The sequence below is a fragment of the Simochromis diagramma genome, unplaced genomic scaffold (genome assembly GCF_900408965.1).
Source record: "Simochromis diagramma unplaced genomic scaffold, fSimDia1.1 OVJJ01000321.1, whole genome shotgun sequence".
NCBI lineage: Eukaryota > Metazoa > Chordata > Actinopteri > Cichliformes > Cichlidae > Simochromis > Simochromis diagramma.
The window spans coordinates 7,426,626-7,447,920 of record NW_024386772.1 but is presented as its reverse complement, the minus strand read 5'-3'; the positions used below and the strand labels follow the sequence as shown (position 1 = coordinate 7,447,920).

Below are 21,295 nucleotides of genomic sequence, written 5' to 3'. Positions count from 1 at the left end.
CCCTGGAATCAGCTGCTAATCTTACACTCAACTCCAGGCCTAATCATAATCACTCCCTGCAAATCTGGGCTTTCCTTTTTTCCCCTCTGCCCATCGGCTGAAAACCTTCCACTTTTATGTCAAGAGGATACGACGGCTTTAAGTTCATAAAGTAGAAGTCTTTCTGAACCGTACTTCAATTTGCCTGTGTGTCCAATAAATAAATAAAGTCACTTTTGTGCCTCAAGAGAGATCACAGAGAGCTTTTGTGTTGTGTGTGGGAAGATGCAAGCAAAGCGGCCCAATGAAAGGCATGATTTGTTCTTGATTTGGGGGGGGGGGGGGAGAGAGAAGAAAAAGGCACATCTATGTTTCTGAGAAATGTTTTGCCTAATATTTTAATCTAACCACTGCAATAAAACTTACCCCCATGCTATTAAATGCCAGGAAGTGAGACTTTTGGTGGTTACCATCTGTTGGGGAATATGGGCAGGTTGTGTGCTCTCTATTTAGACCAAATTAATGAAGGTTTTTAAAGTGGGTCAAAGAGGCGGAGGGAAGGGGGTATCATGGGCAGACACTGTGCGTCTTTCTCTTACTCTGCAGAAAACTGCACAGTGATAAGGCCCCTTGGCTCTGCACTATACAAAAACTGAATCCGGCCTACAGCTGACACACATTATGTTTAAGGTCAGAGCAGAACCAGCTTCAATTAATATTTTCCTTCCAGTCACCTTCAGCCTCACCCTGTATGTGTCATCCTGGGAGGTGAGCCATTATACTAGGGTGACACATACTCTCAGAGATGCTAACCCTGTGGACTAACAGTTGGTTTTACAGGGCAAAGTCAGAACTAGCTCAGTTTAGGACATTGTAATGCTTTTTAATATTTTACTTTGAAAGTTTATTTGCTGCTACACAGCTCATGTTTCAATAAGTCATCCAAAGGTGTGGCTCTAATTTCATACTTCATAACTCTTTCTTCGCAGACCAAGATCCAGAAAAGCTAAAATAAAACCTTTTACTATCTAAATAAATCACAAAAATGACAAATTTTAAACTAAGAATGGCATTTCCCCCCTTAAACTAAACAATTCTGCACCCTGTTTATACCTTGGTGGTTTCAAAGAGTAGATCCCGGTCCCCAGCTGTAATCTTGAAGGTGTTGCTGTCAGATACACCATAAGAACAGATCTGGCCATAAGGAAAGGACTCCAGGGCCTCTGATTCTCCCTGCTTATACAAGGATACAGATGTAGCAGCTACACCCAGCCATAACTTCTGGGAAAAACTCCCCGTTGAACTCTGCAGGCAGAAAGAAGCGTGCAAATGTCAAGAGACTGCAGGATCCAAGTGGCTCTTGAGCTTTGAGGAAAAAAAAACGTTTAAGAGTGATACTAAAACTAAAGCATAAGCACACAATACTCACAATATAAAAGTCCACTTCATAAAGAGTGCATCCAAAGCCGGACCACTGGCGTGCAATTGTGAGGTAGGCGGCCATACTGTCCCTGCGGCTGTAGCCGGCCAAACCTTTCCAACGCTCCAAGATGGACGTCATGACAGCCGCTGCCTCCTCCTTCAGGCGGGTCCGCAGACGCATGTCCTGCTCAACTTTTTGCTTGTGTACTGCTGTAGCTGTGTGGCTCCACAGAGTCCCTGCGAGGAGTCCTGTGTGGAAGCGCTGCGTCGTGGGACAGCCCTGAGCAGCTACCTGACAAGGAGGCACATCTTGCGGTGCAGAAATTGACATGAGAACCCGAGTTTCAAGCATATGACCTGGAAAAAGCTCATCCAGAGGCGGGCAGGGGGCATGTGTGCTGAAGTCACCCATTAGGCTCTGAAGCCTCAGGGCAGCTAATGCCTGCAGGTCCTCTTCACAGGCTGGTAGCTGACCACGCACGACCATCTCATGGCACTGCAGCGCAAAGGTCAAAACCAGGACAGAGAGAAAGAGAACCAAACACAAAGAAGGTAAAGGTCGTCAGTAATAACTTCAAGTCCCCTCATCCATCCTTTCTACCCCACCTTGTTTTATTTCATCCCGTAACTCTTTTATAGAATTCCCCAGGAAAAAATTATAATGAAGCCAATGCTGGCTGCCTTTTGCCCCCTCTGCACTCCAGCCAGTGCTCTTAGTCATGTTTTTTATGCAGTCCATTTTATAACACTCACAGCCAGTGGGAAATTACAGACTGTGATTGCAGATTGTTTAGTAAAAGCATACACGATTCAACAACAACACAAGCGATGAATCACTGCATGACAATAAATCAGATGCCATCATCAACACCATCACTGGTCACTCACAACAAAGAAATAGTGAAAAGAGAAGGCTCATGTTCCACTCCATTACCTGCTCAAAGAGGAATAAATACTCTATGCTGTCCACTGATATGCTGTCTGCATCCAACAGGCAGTAGAGCTTGAAACACAGTTTCCACTGGGATTTAGACTCTGACTCTTTAGTAGAGAAGCTGCATAAGAGAGGGACAGAAAGTTAAATCTGGGTCAAGAAAAAAAGATACACTAAAGACACATATGACAAACAAAGAATCTTAAGCCTTCTGTTAATATGTTACAAGCTATTGCTTCCCTGCTGTGTAATGCCGTTGTGTAGTAACCCGACAGTTTCATGTTTACCCTGTCACTCAACATTGAGAGGACAGACACACCCATGCCTGTTTAAAAAGAAAAAAAAATAAAGCATAGCGCCCTTTTTTCCAGTTGGCTCATTGTTTTCGTTTTGAGACTATTGCCTTGTACAATTAAATGACATCATCTTTACCTTGACTAGCACCTGGCTGGCACTGCTGACAGACATAGAGACAAATCTAGTTTCCCAGCATAGTGTCATGTTTGACCAACAAGAACAGACAAGGTCACCAGATATCAAGGACACTGGTTAACATTCAGCATAGCACTTGGACTAGGGGGGAGATAAATAAACAGTGTGCTGCTCTGTCCATACTCATCTATAGAGTGACAAATAGGCTTTTTGCCACAATGTTTTGATAGCACGTCTGCTTGGTTTTATTATGACTGACTTTTTTGTTTGTTCTATCTTCCAGGGTAAAGACTGACAAGTCACTTTTTCAAACCTGGTTAGGATGTCTGCGACCAGAGCGCTTCCTGTGACTGGCTGCTCCCACAGTGCATTCTGCTCGTATAGTGCAAATGTATTTTTGCTCTCTTGTAGGCCGAGCTTCTCTTGCATCCTTCGAACCACCTGGTGAGGAGGAAGGAGAAGCGGATTGAAAAGACAGATGGACTCATAAGTTATTGGGCTTCAAGGGTGAAGGCAGAAGAGGGAGCATTTTACTAGGCTCTTGATTGCACTGTGAAATTTTGAATTGGAACTAGTGAGTAGCTGAAAGACTCTGAAGCCAGCTCAGAAAAGTTGTGCTGCCAAGTAGAATACAGGGAAATGCTTCCAAACCTCATTGGCAGTAGTGTGTGAGCTGATGTAGAGCTGGCAGGATCCAGGGCCTGGATAGTGCACGGTGCACAACATCTCCTGTCGGTTCATCAGCATCTGGATCTCCTCCCAAGATGGCACGCACTCCCGACACTTTGTCTTCTCCAGAGCCTCACTGATGAATGACGCATAGTTATCCATTTCAGACTCAGGACTTTGGCTCTGGATTCTGCAAGACAGATTAAATGTGTGAGAAAGTGATACTGCTGTGAGTGCGTGTCTGTGTGTGTGCGTGCATGCACTTGTGAAAGCAATTTGTCATAAAGATGAAAATATTAAGCACATAAAAGAGAGAATTTACTCATGCCTGCGACTCAAAATCTGTTAGGTGTTACGCTGTGATTATGGACTTTGCGTCACTCCATTGATTCAACTAAGTTTTTATTTTGTTTGGGCTGGCAGTGCTAGAAAGTCAATGAGGCGAAGAATGACAAATGTTCTCACTTTAGCTGTTAGGAACTTAAAAGACTCAACATCCCTTAATTCTTCAAAGAAAAGGAAAATGGCAAAGAAAACATGTTTGACTTTGGGTAGTGCACGAAACAGGAAAAGGCGTTTCCGCTCCTGTGAACCAGAGTGACCCCCTCCTTCCTCCCAACGGAGTGTCCAGGAGTGGAAGGTGAGTGTATGTCTGTGTGCTGTTGTTTTAAAGGAGGGGACAAAAAAAAGCAGCAAACCAATCTAGCGGGAGGCTGAGGTTTGCGAGTGTGAAAGGTGTGAAATACAACCTGATTGAGTGATTAGCTAAGCCCTTTGTAAACACAGGGGGGGACAAACAGGAAGGAAACAATTACACTCCAGTACTCGTCCCAAAATACGCAAAAACAAGGGCAGAAAGAGGAAAACGAGCTTATTCACTTTAACATCTTGCTGTCTCATAAGGGTGGCTGAAACATAACTACGAATGTCCCACTGATCTGTGTGAGATTTCCTATACTCTCCTTTGTACCATTTCCTGCTTTCTCTCCCTCTCCTTCTCCCTTGCTTTCTTTCTTTTGGCCTAATCTGTCTGACAGCAGACATTCCCTGTGGGGTTTCTCGGGGCACTGGGGGAGTGGAGGATGGTTTCTGGGCCTAATGCCCAGCTCCAGTCTTAGCTCTGCCCAGCTGCAGCCTCAGCAGTGGTCCAAACAGTGAGAGAGTGCGTGAGAGTGACAGCAAGACGTATCAAAACACACAGCCAGCGAGTTCCACAGAGTTGTTATGAATTGCCGTTGCATGCAACTGTTCCATTAGCCAGAGGGCGATTCCCAGTACAGAAATATAGATAGAAAATTGTAGTGGTTTCATGGCATGGCATTAGACAGAAAATCAAGGGCAGGAGATTAGTGCTTCTAATAACTTAGATTAGCATTCTTGACAGAAGGGCTAATTCAGACCTGTAAATCCAGCCCTTGAAAACTGGATCTGTCTAGGGAAGCATGCTAACAATGTGAAGGCAAATCATGCTACTATATCTAAACAAGTGTTTAGGGATGCTGGCGCCTGCTTTTTGTCCGATGTCTAGACCCCATGTTTCGCTGCTACCACGCAACACTGGTTCACCTTTATCTCCTAGGTCAAGCCATTCCTCTCTTATACCCTTGTCTATCACCTACAGTGTACTCCAGGTCTGATGTCTCATATGGGATTGAGGGCATCGTACTGCTGAAACACTCATGTAAGACAATTTGCATGACTATATAAACGACTTAATGCAACTTTTCTATTAACTGACAACTGCAGTCTGTTACCTCAAACTGTCAACATGGGTGGGTACGCTGTAGTGTTTTCCACCTTACTTCCACAAGCCACGTTTCCCAGTCGGAGAAATCAGAGCCAGAAAAAGCAAGAAAGTTTTCCACTTCTAAGTAAGAGATGACGAGGTGAGCAGCTTTCTCAAGTTAGGAGCATTTGTTTGTGCTTAATTGAATGTGAAAAAAATCCGGTCTGAATGCTGTTGCAAAAGCAAAACAACAATCTTGAAGCGGTCACTCGTGAGAACTGCTTTACTTGAGCTAAATAGTATTTCATTACAATAGTACTGTAATGAAATACTGCAAGATAAATACAAAGCGCTGCACCTGACTTCCCAGCAAGCAGCATTAGATCTTAGTCTTGGCTCAATCGTAGCAACCCTTCAACTGTCAGGCATCCTTTGTGTGCAGCTCACCTTTTGAGGTGGAATCGCAGGTATTTGAGCACAATTGGCCCAGGAAGGAAAGTGCAGCTCATACAGGTGAGAAGCTGCCAGTAACGGAGATGCGCGGCAGTGTTTGGGGAAGGCGTGTAGCTGGTCTGCTTCACTAGCTGGCAGTAGACCTCATCGCGGAGAGGCCGCAGGTCCAGGCAGGTCTGTAGCACACCCTGGATGATTGGAACCGGCTCCCTTGCTGATTCCAGCTGCTGCAGGCAGTTGAACAGCTTCACGGCCTCCTCACGCACCGAGCCGTAGCCTTTCCCACTGTGGTCTGGAGAGATAAACAAAGAACAGTGTGTCAAAAGTTTTTGTCAGGACATATTCTTCCTCCCCCACCCCTTTTCTAGACATTTGAACCTTGCAGATATCTTAAAGGAATGGTATAACATTTAATCATGTAAAGTATTGTAATATAGCAACCTATTACATTAGCATCTCATCAGTTTTATCATTGTATCATGATTTTTTTAGCTCAATAAAACAAAGTGTGTTCCCTGAACTCTCAGAGAGGATGTGCGTGAGAGAGAAAGAAAGAGAGAGAGCTGCAGGCATGTATTTTCACACTAAGCTCCCACGGTAGATTTCTCCCAGTGCATTTAAGTGATTGGAAGATTGTCCATTAGGGTGGAAGAAAGAGTGATTTCAGGGTCACAGGAGGAGAGTGCACGCAAGGAAGCATACGTAAGTAAAATGAAAAGCAATCTGCGTTGCAATGAGCTTTATTCTTCCGCTAAACAAATTAAACTGCAGAGCAATCACAGTTTTTAAAACAGTTTCTTTCCACTTAGCCACACTGCAATTACAGAAAACAGCTGCCAGCTTTGCACACACACCGAGTGGCCATGTGCACTGGTTATCTCTTTCGTAAGAGCTTCAAGGTAAATTCGGCCAGTTGACACTTACTCAAACAGTGCTAAAAAAAAAAAATGCTAATCATGTTATTGTTTTTAACCGGTACTTTCACATACATATAGCTATGGCAGTGTAAAAATCTTAAGCACTTACATGTGTGCTCCAGACTGCCATAGGGGAAAGGCAGCAGAGGAGCATATAAGGGTCCCTGGGTGTACTTCAGGATGGGGTTGTGCTGGTAGATGTGTTCCACTACCTCAGGGTTGAACTTATTCTCCTAAAACACACAAGTAAAACAAAACCAATCTATAATAAACAAACACATTTGAAAATAAACGTTCATGTGCAGTCAACAAGCACGAAGCCAGCCTGAGAACACTCTGTGAGTGCGTGTCTGTGTGTTTGTCTATGAAGGGTAACTGAGGTCGATTTGACCGGGGTCACAATCCAGCTCTGGCATCTTTTAAACAGCAGGAAGGTCAAGTGATGACCCAGCAAACCACACTAGCATGACTGACACGTTATATTTTATGCACTGGTGTCAATGAGTCTGGTGTGCGTGTGTTTGTGCCTTTTACTGGGTATGTGGATAGATACCTTCCAGCAGTACAGATGGCTTCCATGCTACTGCCCTAGCACCTGTTGCTCATTAGTAACGTTGCCACTGCTCTGGCTCTCTCCTGACTCTGCAACTCCCCGATCGTGCCTCCCTTTCTCTCTGGCTATGAGACAAGTCAGCTTTCTCCCTCCTTAGTGGGGCAAAGTTGACACATTCCACTGAAATGTTTGGTGCACACTGGTGACAAGCTTGTCTGTTTGAACTATGGGAATGACATGTTGCTCTATGGACCACGTGCAGTGGGATGCAGCAACTCAACATCCCAGATGACATTCATCCACTGATCCAGGGCCAGAGATTGTTTTTGTTCCATTTGCTCATCCACTGCCACATGCAATAGTTTGACATTTTGGGAAATACGCTTATTAGCCGTCTTGCCAAAAGCTAGATGAGAAGAACGATAGCGCTCGCATGGTAATTATGAAGGACTGGAAACAGGGGCAAACAGCTAGCCTGTACAACGGCAACAAAATCTGTTCATCTTATTTATATTACAAAGAAATGCTTTGCAATAACAAGCTCTAAAGCACGATTGTTTTTTTCTTCTGGTCTCTGTCAGCCTCATTGCCAGGTTGGGAAAAGGTTTGATATTCCAGAATACACCAAGCATGCTACACTACTTTGGAGTGTTCATATACCAAGCACGACTAAAGAGTGTGGTAAAAGAAAAGACAAAATAAACAGGGTTTCCCACTTTTTTTTCCATGGACAGTTATCAAGGTAAGGTTCTAAAAGGTCTGTCTAACATATTATTGGGCTGCTTGTGTTTTATGCCTCATTCAAATAAATTCAATTTTGTTTATATAGCACCAAATCACAACAACGGTTGTGTCAAGATGCTTTTTCAATTATCAGTTTAGCTAATAAGGAGCTCAAATGCCCCTGCAGCCTTAGACTTTTCTGTGTGGACTCTAGATACTCTAGCTTCCCACAGTCACAAAGACATGGATGTTAGGTTGACTGGTGATTCTAAATTGGCTTCCTGTCTCTACATGGTAGGCTGGTGACAGGCTGGTGACATGGCCAGGATATACCTTGCCTCTCACCCTGTGACAGTTGGGCTAGGCTCCAGCCACCTGTGACCCTGAACTGGATGACAATGGTTAAGAGCATGAATGTGTTTATGATCTAAGCACTGATAAAGTCACAGTTTAAATAAAACATTTCACACACCTAATCTCTTTCAAATATGACTTCTGGCTATAGATCCATTGCTAAAACTGCCAGGCTTTCGCCCCTCTGTGTCTGTAACCTGATTCTATACTTTAAAGATAAGCAAGCAGTCCTGTTCACACAAAGCCGCCTCTGTTTAGTCTCTCTGGATTTTTACAGTTCCAGTCATGGCCTCACACTTTAGAGAGAGAATACTTTGTCCAGTTGAGGAAAAGTGCCTATGTATAAAGGTGAGGGAGAGGGAGAGAGAAAGCAAGAGACTGAGAAAAAGGTTTTAGGTGGAAGGATGAGTGACCGTCAAAGCAATAAATGAAAAGCAGACCGCTTTATTCCTACAAAATAAAAGCTTGACCCCTTTTTGCAAACCAGATGAGGGTAGAGGGAGCAGACTAACCACTTTCTTTGAGATTAGAGACTCTCGTTGGGAGATTACTGAGAGAGGAGGCCAGGCAAAGGACTGCTTATCTCGTCCTGCTGCTTCATGCAGAGCCCTCCTCCATCTCCTCTGCCAGAACTGCCCTTCTCTACACCCAAGAGGCAGACTGATGCAAGTTGAGTCGTCTCTCTGCTCAATGACATTCCAGCACAATGTGTTCTCTAGCACACCGTGCATTAAAATATGACGATCCCTTGTAAACGCACTCCCTGCACAAACTAAGGTATCTTTCAAAAGCCACAAATCCTGTTTTTCTAAATATTCAAATAGCTGGAAATGCCTTTATCTTGGAATGACCTTTCAACTGCAGGTCTGGTATTATTTCCTGTCCCTGTGTGACAGAATGAAATGAGGTCATTCAAAAGAGAAAGGCAAGCAGAATAAACTTTGGACTCCCTGGTGCAATGTGGTCGTGTGGTTTCCATGGTAACGGGGCAGGGGTTGTGGAGCATTATGTAGCCTGATGGCCGTTTGTGTTTGGTGGCTGTAATCATAGGTAGTTTGGCAGCAACCCTGTGTATGTTTGTGTGTCTGCGTTGCGTGGCCCACCTCGATGTCTCGAATCAGGAGCTGTGTTGGCGTTTCCACGGGTGATTTACTATCAATGATTTTCTGGATGGCACAAGCCCAGTGCACAGCCTCATTGAAGTGCTTGGTGTACAGCCTATAGCAATGTTTCCGACCATAAACTGTAATGCTCCAGTAACCTGAAAAAAACCCAATAATAATAATAATAATAAAGCAACACATTTAAAAACCATTGCAAATCTTATGACATGTAATGGTAATAATTCATAGTTAGTAATTTAAACTGGACCTTATCTGACCTGACACTTTTCCACACATGTGTGGGATGTTTTTTTTGTTTTTTTTTTTAAAGTAAACAGCATGGATTTAGGCCTGATCCAGTTTCCTACAATGTGAGACAATAAACCGATTCCTGCACATCTTCCATACAGACTCTCTCTCCTTTACTCACTCAGCTTCACTGATGATCAAAGGTCAACTTGAGAAAAAAAAACCTCAGACCACACCAAAACCAAACAAGAGTAGATATTCTGCAGATGTCTTAAGACACGAGTCCGAAAGCCCTTAGTGAGTTTCATTTCGGGTAACATAATAAAAGCTAAAAAAGAGGAACATTTCTCCTTCTACAGAGGAAGTATTAGACATACCCCAGGCAGCCTAGCTTGATCTGTAGCCCCGTGGCTGTTATCAGGCTTTCCTGCTACGTGACTTGGCACCACATCCTTCTTTGTTTAAAGTTCTTAGTCAAGTATAACCCCAAAATGAAAAAGTTTTACTACTCAAATCATTACACTGCACTATTGCCACTGACCAATTTGAATATGTTCACATATAATATTAACCACTGCTTTCAAGGGTCTATGAGACCAAAAATGGAGCCCTTAAAGTGAACTCCTATTTTATGGCAACAACGAGAAAATACAGAGGAAGTAAAGATTTCTTGCAACTCTTTTGTGACAAATTTCCCTGCTTAAGAGGAACACAGATCTACTCAGTAGTGAAACAGCCGGGAGTCTGTGACAAAGTCGCTGTTGAAAGTCCTCCTCTGTCCAGAAAAGTCCCCTGGCCTATTGAGTTAGAACTATGTTTGGGTTTGCACTATGGTTTTGGCATTTTAAGCGGTTTGGTAAAGTTAGCAGGGCATAATCTCCATTCACAGAGAGGCAGACAAACATAGATAAAGGGTATCTGAGGAATACAGATTTGAAAAAACACAAGTCATCCCTGTGTCTTTTCAAAAGCAACTCTTTTTATAAATCTTTGTCATTTGTTTCCTGCATCCAAGAGATTGCCTTGCTGGTTACGCGAATGAGACACTTGTAGGCCAACCTTGACCCGCATTTCTGACCAAACAAAGCCGGGGCTTCCCAAACTTACTAAGAATTACAGTACTCATGGGAAGGGGAAAGCTAGCCACAAGTCACCACTTTCATATTGAAAGACCCAACAATTTACTGGGAAGTTTTAAAATAATGCCTATGATCACTATACCACAAAGGGAATTAACACAAAGAACTAACTGGATTCTACAGAGATTACAGGAAAGCCTGTATGAGTGTGAGTCAGCTATGTCTCATCCCGTCTGCATATGGTTAGGAATATAAGTGTGTCTTGCTCACCTGTCTCCTTGTATGTCTGCTTGTCTGGCCAGATGACAGAGCAGAGGTTTGTGAGGACCAATGTGCCTAGTCTCCGGGCACCTTTCTCTGGTCCGGTGTAGTAGTCAAGAGAGTCTTGGGTCAGTACAAACCAGTATCGACGTTGCTTAATCCAGTTGCCACGCACCTCCCGTAACAACCAACCTTTAAACAAGCAGAATGCATATTTTTGGCTTTTACTTATCAATATGAAGTAAATATATAGTAAAATATAGTAAGTATAAGTATATAGCACATTTTAGCGGCTACAGAATGATGACATCATGGGTGCAAAGATTGGCCGCCTATAATCAAGACCGAACGATAATAGTGCTTTTGTTTTCACTGGTAGCTACTGGTGACTTTTCACAGCTAGCTGACAGGGTGGAAAACCTGAGTAACTGTGCAAACTCAGTCCTTATTATTGCATTTACACAAGAATAATAAGAAACAATTCAATCTTTGCAAAAGAGATACAAGGAATGGGGGCTTGAAGTTGTCTGCTGTGGCTTGAAAAAGGATATACACAGGGATTATGTTACAACTTAACCCTGAAATGAAAGCTCACACGCCAGTTCAGCTGCAGTAAAGGATTTTTTAAACTGATTAGTCCAGCAAAAGAAAATTAATCTTGAAATGTGATGTTTTCAAATTTTCAAGCAAGCGAGCCTGCAGCTTCTTGTCCTGTTTATTTTACTTTTTTCAGTAAAGACTAAATACCTCCTTTTTATTAGAGCAATCTCTGGCAGTAGTTTCACATGACTTTAAAAACAAAAAGAAAAAACCCATTAGATTGTGTCCCCTATAAGAAATCTTTGCTACCACCAAGCAAGTTGTACATTCTCAAAATGGAACAATGCTCTGCAACTTTCTTTCATAAGTATGGGACTTTCACACTAAGGCAAGCATTTCCCTTGAAAGATTTTTGGGGGCAGGTCGTAGGTCTATAAATGTTGCTACACCCTGTCTTCACAAAGAATAATCTCCAAGGGCTCTAACTGTCCCTAAAGTTCGCAGAAATCTATGAGTAAAAGTTTTGCTGGAATAAATACTAGGTGCTAAAAATAAGGCCAGATAATAGCATAGGCATTAAAGGCAGCACAAAGCTACCATAACTGCCACTTTTGAGGCTGACAGAATCAGATAAGGAGACAGAGACAGAGAGAGACACAAAGAGAATGAGGCAGCTAGTTTTTAGGCATGTCTGCTAATTTTGTCAGGTCTCTCTCTCTCTGTAATAAAAGACTCTTGTGTTCCTAAAGTTCTGAGGACTGGGAAAACTGCAACAGCCCACATCTACTGATCCCAAATCTCTTCTGCATCCCCAGTTGTGTACAAATTGTTCCTAATAAGGAACAATTACATAAGTACATAAGCATTTCATGTCTGAGCAGATAAATAAACTAAATTACTTTTGGCTGGCCACCTTGACTGATACTGGGTTGTGTAGGACTATATGCAGGGCTAGGGCATTGAGATGCAGTGACAGTCAGCCGTACATGGGGTGCCTGTGCATGACAATACATATGGCTTGCATATGCATTCTTGAGATTGGTTTTAGAAGAAAGAATTAGGCAATACATCTTCAGCCTCTAACCCTGTGAAACTGTAATAACGCCTCCCCAGCATCACAACTTCCTCTCTGGTCAGCGAGCTGTGTGTCACCTGTTACCCAGAGATAATTTTGCTTGCATCTTTCTTCCTCTTGCTCTCATTCTCTTCTCATTTACTTTCATCTGCCCCAAATTTCTCTTCTCTCCCTCTTTTTAACCTTGCTTAAATGTGGTTTACCCAGGAAGTACAGAGAAACTGTTGCTTTGCTCCTGCTTCAAATAAAAAAAAAAAGAAAAAAAGAAAAGAAAGAAAGGACGGGGTGAAGGTTCAGGGCTCAATATGATATAAGAGGGGATTTTGAACCTACCATAACCAACCCTCAAATATAGCCCAAAGTGAAAACCCAGGAGGTACTTAACACCACATCAGAGAGGGTCAGCATCAAAACCCAATGTGAAATGGATAAATAAAAATCACAAAGAAAGCTGGGATGACACGCAGGACAGGAGGCAGACAAGCTGGCTGGATCAAAAACAAGACACAGGCATGCCTGCATGCCCCGCAGCTCTGTCGCAGGCATGGGATATACACCACATAGGCTGCACTTAATATTGCAACTTTAAACAATGCAATAAGAATTGATGTGAAAAGGACAGAGATAAAGCTGGAGACCCCATGTATAGCCCACCGATGATCTTCCATCTGGATCTCATCTCTGTAGCCAGCTAATGCCTCCCCCGAGGGCCACAGCTCGCCCTTAATTTGTTTCATTTGTGACCCTTGACCCTTCAGTGCCCTGCCCCCTCAAACACAGATTGAGAAAACACTCTCTCTCTCTGTGTATTTCCATCTTTTTTACTGCAAGCCTCCTGCTGCTCTCACCGCTGAAAGTTTGTTCAATATACTGCACATTGAACTCCATGATAAAAATACATACGTCTGAGAAAATGGGTCGCAGTGTTGTGCTTGCCGTCATTTCATAAAAACCATCTCCGGAAGCAGAGCAGCATTTCAGGAAAATAATACGTTACAAACTGGCATTGAACTACTTTTGTGTGGAACAGTTTAAAAAAATGTAAAGCTAAACCTTTCCCCTGCTTTGAATCATAAAGCAGCAGACAGATTCAGCTGCAGACGACTGCAGCATGAGAAACTGCATCACATGAGGAACAACTTTAACTTTAAATCAACAAAGGTATATCAATAAACCAATGTCAACATCTCTGTCTGTCAGCACTCGTCAGTCTATATCTGTAATGTTGTTGGCCTACTTTAGATACTGGGGCAACATTCGCCCATGTAGCCTCGGGATGCCCTACAAAAAAAAAAGGGAGAAAAAAAAGAGAGAGAGTCCTAATGGAGGCATCCTTCAAAACATATTCTTGTGCAGTATGCAGAGAGAATTATCTAACACCCTGAGGTTGCCTGCTGTTGGCTGTAATAGTGGTGCCTAGTGAAGTGTAGTGAAGGATTGCTATGTGGTGCAAGAGCTGAAATGTTAAATGAAATTTGCCCACAGACTGTGGCCGTCCTCAGTTTCACAGGGAAACTCTTCTAACAGTGAAACAGTGGGGACAACAGTAAGGGAGGAGGCCATAGCCAAGGGTGCATGGTAACTGCTGTCAGAATTAGGCAATCTGACTGTCGCCATTCCCAGCAGGACATAACATATCTAAGCACTGGCATTTTACTGCTCCCTGTCAGCAGCAGGCCGAACGGAAAAAAAAAAGGAAAAAATAAATAGCACAGAAATATCCTATGAGATCATTCCTCAAAAGCATCAGACATGCAGGATAGAGCTCCTGATGCCAGTAGCTGTCTTTGCATTAATACATACAGAGGGGAGGGTGGGGGCAGCTGTGCGCCACATGTGGTAAGAGAGGGGTTGGCTACAGGGCAACAGCCCAGTATGGAGCTGCGACAGGAGGCAATTAGCCTGATGAAATATACACCATACAAAAAGACATGAACAGCACTGACTAAGCCCTGCAGGGAGTTGGTGAATAAACTGGAAAACAAAACTACAACAACAGATTTTTCACTTTGTTAGTGATTGTTCTTCATGTTAGGTTTTGGATTTTTCAATCAACTGTTTAGCCTTAAAAAATAAATAATAGTAAATATTACATGAAAAATTTTAATATACCAAGGGGAAGTCTTAAAATAGCTCATTCCCCCCCCCCCCCATTTGGCCAAACAACTGTCCAGATACAATTTGCATTGCTAGAAAAATGCTAAAAAGTTAAGTATTTCTGTTAAATAGTAAACTGACGACTGGCATTTTAAAAAATAATTTTCCTGTCTGAAGCCTACTTAATTAGTAATGATGTCAGCATAATGAATATCTGATAATAGCAGGTAGATGCATTTATTTAAGGAGGATAAGAGAAACGGTGGTGCTATGTTAGTTGTGTGTGTCAGGCTCACCTTTTACCAAGAGTTCAGGTTCTTCCTCCTGTCCCATCTTATTCTTGTCAATGATCAGGCTTTTCATCTCTTCAGAAGACTCCGAGACAGTGTGGCTAAGTGGAAGAGGAGAAAGAGAATGTAAATAACCCTGCTTCCCTCTCAACTCAAGTCTTCCCCTGACTACTCCCTCCCATTAGACAGTTAATTGGCTCAAAGACACACAGTTGGCTGTGACCCCCCGCCCCTATGTGACTCTTTGCCAGCGTTGAGCCCCTCTGATACTCTTAGGTGGGGAGGGGGATCACACTGAAAGAGGTGCCACGAATATCTGTCCTCTAGCGTTTTCCCACTTTCCCTCCCTAGGAGCACGCAAGCCCACAAACACACACTCATACATACCACGCCACTGTGGACAGCTCGTCTCTCTTTTATCACTTTGGCCGGCGAGCCAAAGGGGCGACTGAAAATAAATGTGACAGAGCGACGCCGGCCCCGACTCCCAGCCAGCCAGCTCATGCTGGTCACGGGAAAGCAGAAGGTTCAAGAGGTCACCGCCTTAGATAGTTTAAAGCATAAACATCAAAAACATAATTAAATCTGCTGAATGGATGTTTTCTTGTTCGCCCTTTAATGCCCCACAATCAAGTCTACAGCCGTTTCCACGCACACTGACTGTTCTGCATCTGGTCAGCAATGCTGTGGACAACTTCAGACTTGTTATCTCTGGCCAAGGCCCATTTCAATTCTATTACATTGTTTAGACGTTTTATCTCTTGTCATTTATTTACCTAATTACTCGTTTGTTTTCTCTATTTCCTGGATCTAACTAGCATGTTAGGTACAAGTGACGAAGCGCTCCTTCCTTCCTGTCCTCTCCACCTCTTCTTCCTCCCGGGATTACCACTCAGGAAATGAAATCAAGCCCTCCCTCCTTCCCTCCCCGGGTTATCTCTCATCTATTTACCTATGCATTTGCTAGCTGATTTATGTCATTATTGATCTGATAATTCAGGAAGGTTCCTCCTCATTGAAGGCAGCAATAATCAGTGGGTCAGAATATACCTTTATCTGCACTGGCTCAGATTACAGCAGCTGCCAGTTTCTGTCCTTTGACCTGATCACTGATCACAGGGGAGAGTCGAGATAAGGTCAAAGGATTTCTGAAATGCTGTCTCTTATGCATATGTTATCTTTATGATGTTTATTTGCAGTGGCTGATTCTAACTAACTGGCATCTCTAATTTAAGCTAATGTCCAGACACCGTGAAACTCTAGCAGGCCATTTTTTCCATATGTGTGTATAAATTGGTATGACGCATAATCAGAAGGCAGAAGAGAGAGACTGTCACATTATACTCAGCCATGCTATAAAACTAAGTCTGCTCGCCTGCCACAGCAGCAGCCTATGGGGATCTCTATCACCCCGTCCATCTACAGACCCCATTTAAATGTATTAAAATAAACACAGAAATGTGACATCTCTTTTTTTGAGGTTGTTAACTCCCTCTACATAACAGAGACATTCACGCAGACAAAGCAGCCCAAACAGGATGGGAAAAGGATCTATAGAACAACTATGAGAGGAGTGCGTAGCTGTACTATTGTTTCTGTTTATAAATATCAGTTTAGTATACACGAATATTAAGTCTGAAATTCTAAATAGCTCCTCTAAAGAAAAGCAGGATTTGAGAGAGGTGTTTCAGAGAATTGAGTACAAGTGACATTCAGGTCATGTCTAATGCTTATCCATCTTAGAAAACTTGGCTCTTGTGTGCATTTTTTTTGCTACACTTCAAGCACATTCATATATATTATCTCTGACCCCTAATGGTGTTATCCCCCACAATGAACCTGAAATACCAGACAAGCCAAAAGTCACTGCTACAAGGTCATGTACAGAAAGAGGGAACATTAAAAGAGGACAGAAACTCAGGTAGGAGGCCAGGTTTCTGTCCAACGTTTTGAACTTTAGCGTCACCGAAAGCCCGACTTTCAAAATAAATGATTTATAAGCAGGGCCACTATTGCCCCAAAAGCCACTCTAATATCAAAATCTATCCATCATTGACTGTGGCTGCAGACCACAGCGGTATAGTATTATTACTACTGTTATTTCTATATAACAAGCTGTTTTTGTGGCTAACATTTTTTCTAGCTCAAGAAGAATTACATTAGAAGATATGAAAAAAACAACAACACTGTAGCCTATATCAGAGAATAACCATCATTGTCCTCTGACCACATGTTGGAGGTATAAAAAAAATTGCTTCAACAGATTTATTACTCTGGTATTTTGCAAGTGTAGGTACAGACACATGTGGACATTCCATTTTGTCTATGTATACATAAACTGGGTAAAAAGTACTATTTCTTCATGGCAATCTATGGTGTAACAAATGGGGCAATTGCCTAAGTAAAGTTGATGTGGGAGTTTTGGATCTCCACAGCTGTCCAGCATCCCTACAGTACAACCCCAGTCCAACCCCCTCGCCCCCATACTACCACCCCCCACATTCCCAGAGGTTGCAGCAGCAGGCCGTGACGGTGGGGCGGTAGGCAACTTCCTGAGTGCAGGAAGCAATTTAACATGGGGATTAGACACCACGACGAATAGAGCTAACGCAGATCTACAGACCACACCTCTACAGACCGCACCTCTCTCTCATTTGTCCTCTCCTAGAAGGCAAGGAGAGGACTTTTTTTTCCAGTTTTTTTTTTAAATCATTTGCAATCTCAGAGAAACACATTGTACGGCAGTATTGCTTTTAAAACCAATATGGCAGCGCATGTAACGTTAAAGTGAAAAGTAAAGAAAGCCAAAAAAAAAAAAAGATCCACATCACACAGGTCAGTTTCGACTAGAAAATAAAAACTGTTGGCTGTCCCGTGAAGTGGAAGAGGGAGAAGTTATGAAAATAAGGCTCAGAAAAAAGAGACCTGATTTGTGAGAGGAAGGGACATATTTCCCTATTATCACACAACCACAGATATCTGACTCCACAGCGAATACAAAGCACGTTTTAACAACCTGTGTAGTTGCATGCAGGCAATATCTTCTGTCCTCTGTACAGAAGATATTGCCTGCGTGATGTAAAGCCAACGAGGCCTTAAATACTGGGCTATGTAACAATTTGCGTTTGCCGTATCCCAAATCTTTCAATGTAACAAATTTTGTTTTGCCATCTCTTTTATGCCTAATCCCCACAATGGCAACGTCAATACACAGTTCAGGAGTCGATGTGGTTACAAGCAGCAAATTATTTGTGAAGTATTTGACAAATGGGAACAAAATAATAGAGAAGAACATACCAAAGAAAAGAGGAAGAAAAAGATTAAGAGTACAATATAGCTTGAACTAATGCAGAACTCATTTCACCTCAATTTGGAAATGTGTTTCCATTTTACGTTTTTTTATTGGTAGGATCAAGGACACCATGCTTTAGAGTCTAATAGGGTGAAAATTGCCACATCGTACCAATAATACCAACACTGTAACTTCTTTTGCCTTACAAATGATTATTTGGAGGGCCTGAAAATCTCAGGGGGTAAATAAATGCCAAGAAATTATAAAGGTTTAGCAAGATGACTTATGCCAATACCATTTATGTCATACCCATGATAATAAAAGGTCTTGAACACTCATGTAGGTGTATACAGTTGAATTTGTCTACCTTCTTTAGCTGGGTGGAGATTGAGTAGTAATTAGTAATGAGGTCACCAAATTCCATGCACTAAATAGAAAGACAAACTTGAATGTTGTCTCAAATGTCTCACCCTTACAGGTGCAACAAGACTAAAAGGAGAGGCAAGAACATGTCAAACAGCCACGGGTGTGTACACACCCACAAAGGCAATAGGAAGATATCTAATCAGCCAAAGCAGGTAAAGTCACTGCCATATGAGAATTTAGCTTCCTCCCAGCAACTTCATTACCTGCTAATCTTGTCCATATATGATTATGTGCTCTGCTTCGTAAGATCTCGTACCCTAATTTGGGTTTTGATTTTAGTTTTCCACAATCATAGTATAACTAGGTCACTTGAGGCAAATTTCAGAGGTTTATAAAATATCAAAAGTTGTCCTAACCACAACCTCACTTCGAATTAAAGTAAAGTAAAGTAAATGTAACATAGGAATAGCAATGCCAGGAATAGTCAAGTTGAAGTCTGGAAGACCAAATAACCTTTTGAAAAAACTGCTCATTGCTAGAAAGAAAGGAAAACCCCGGTTTGACTGCCAAAGGACGTGAGGAATATTTAACAGTCTGGAGAAGCGGTGCCACTGTTCTGAAGTGCAGTGGCACCAACACAAAAATTATCCTCATGCATAAGTCATCAGTAGAAATACAGTTTTGGTTCCTAACAACAAAAAAGTGAATTATTTCCTGAAAAGAAACATGCACGGCTGCACGAATGTGCTAACAAGCCATCAGTCGAATATTTTTAAATTAGATTTTGGTCCAGTACTCATTTAAAGAGATGGGTCACGTATCTGTGATGGTATATGATCTATTCAGTTCCATTCTATTCTATTTTGTTCCGTGTTTACGACATCACATCAAGCCATACCGCATGTCTTTGCACTTTAATGCTAGTTGCACAGCTAACCAGGGAGGTAGCTAACAGCAAAGGGTCAGTAATTTGATATCCCAAGAGATTTTCTTTGTGTGTTTGCAACAGTTTGTGACTTAACAGCAAACAGTGATGAAGTAAGCTGACAATGATTGAACGTTTATTGAACTTCAGTGGAGTGTGTGCCAGACACACACCCAGTGAAACTGAGAGGAGGCAGAGAAAAACTAGAAAGACCATTAATGACAGTAAACCACAGAAAAGACTCACAAGGAGTCCCGCACTAAGCCGAGCAACTGCAAATAAACTAGACAATAATGCCCTTTTTTTATTTTATAGATTGCTGCTCATCTTTGTCCCAAAAGCAATTTAGTACATTTATATATTTAAATATTTTTATTTCTTCTATTTTCTTTTACAAAGTTGGGAAATGAATGTTTAGGTCAAGACTTGCAAGTCTTGACCTAAAGACACATAGAGGGAGATTGCTGGTCTCTAACAGTCTATAAATGAAGCAGTGCTATCAGAGTTGTACTTGTATCAGCAGATATCCAAAGCAAAGGTATACTATGGACAAAAGTGGGCCCCACCTCTTAATCTTTGATTCATTTTTTTCAGTCCTATTTCCAGTTATAAAAAAAAAAAATAAAAAAAAATGAGTCTGCCTTTATAAACATTTGTGAAAGAATGGACCATTCTACAAAGCTCAAAGAATCCAAGCACAGTACTTTAATAGGATGTTAGTTCATGAAATGTATTTCCTCCAACATATTACACAATCATCTTTAAGTAGTATTTGCAAAGCCGAAGTGTTTTAGGAACCGCAGCGACTCGGGCACTAAGTGGCGGATCATGTAAAGTTACAGAGTGAGGTTGCGGAGTACTGAGGTGCATAGTGTGTCAAAGTTGCCAATGCTCTGGTGACTCAATAACTGCGCAGCTCTTAACAACAGCACAAAAACTGTGTGTCGGGAGCTTCCTATTACAAAGTTCCGTGGCCGAGCTGCTTCTTTAGGCATGCCTACTACATGCAAGCCTTGACCTTGTGTAGGTTTTATTCATATAATGTATCGGTACTGTGACCATAAAGTTTGCATACCTACTAAAAAGAGTACGTCTTTGAACACAAATATTTTCAGTGATCCCTGGCCCAAATAAATGGTTCTTTCAACTGAAGAAAATGATGTACATGATGTGAGTGTTCCTTAAAGCCAAGGAGTGCAGTTGAGTGCGTGAACTGCACATGATGCTCTGTGAACAACAATACAGCTTGCTGGTATGAGAAATGTGAACTACTTCAATTTAATCTGTGTGAACTGAACTTTGAGCTAGCTCTTGCAAAGGGTGACCTTGCACAACACTGAGCTTAGGGAATATTTTACTGCTGGAGCGAATATTAGATTCATTTAAATGCCAGCAAATCCCAGAAGAAAGGATGTCCTGCAATTTTTTTTAAAAGCTAGTGATAAAAATGATCCTAAACATATTTCAAACTAAACAATAAACTACCTGAAGAGACACAAGTTCAAACTTTTGCCATTGGCCCTAAATGCCACAAAATCTCCAGATAGACCTGAAAGCAGCATGCATGCAAGATGATCCATCTTATAGAAGTAGATGCATTTTAAAGGAAGTAAGAATGCCTTAAAAGACAAAATACTCTTAAAAACATGCTGCTGACTATGTGAATATTCAGTGTGTACAGATATGGAGATGGACATTTTGTGGAATTTTTTAAACCAAGATTACCTTTCTGATCTCTAACTGAGATAGAGAGCAGAGATGGAGATAAAAAGGTAACCATCATTAAAAAAAATTAAACAGCGTAATATTATAAAAGTCTAAAGATTAAACAAATTAACCAAATGTCACTTCTCTAA

The 21,295-nt window shown here is 42.0% G+C and overlaps 1 protein-coding gene across 1 annotated transcript in view; it reads right to left on the bottom strand.

Annotated features, from left to right (window-relative positions):
• Positions 1 to 21,295, bottom strand: part of plekhh3 (pleckstrin homology, MyTH4 and FERM domain containing H3) — a 36,593-nt gene that overhangs the window by 2,590 nt on the left and 12,708 nt on the right. Inside the window, exons 3-12 of the mRNA XM_040046132.1 lie at positions 14,863 to 14,957; positions 10,864 to 11,046; positions 9,266 to 9,423; positions 6,642 to 6,765; positions 5,610 to 5,907; positions 3,419 to 3,626; positions 3,081 to 3,208; positions 2,336 to 2,456; positions 1,409 to 1,897; positions 1,093 to 1,284 (exon numbers count right to left, since the gene is read on the bottom strand). Coding sequence (XP_039902066.1) covers positions 1,093 to 1,284; positions 1,409 to 1,897; positions 2,336 to 2,456; positions 3,081 to 3,208; positions 3,419 to 3,626; positions 5,610 to 5,907; positions 6,642 to 6,765; positions 9,266 to 9,423; positions 10,864 to 11,046; positions 14,863 to 14,957 — 1,996 coding nt within the window. The remainder of the gene's footprint in view (positions 1 to 1,092; positions 1,285 to 1,408; positions 1,898 to 2,335; positions 2,457 to 3,080; positions 3,209 to 3,418; positions 3,627 to 5,609; positions 5,908 to 6,641; positions 6,766 to 9,265; positions 9,424 to 10,863; positions 11,047 to 14,862; positions 14,958 to 21,295) is intronic.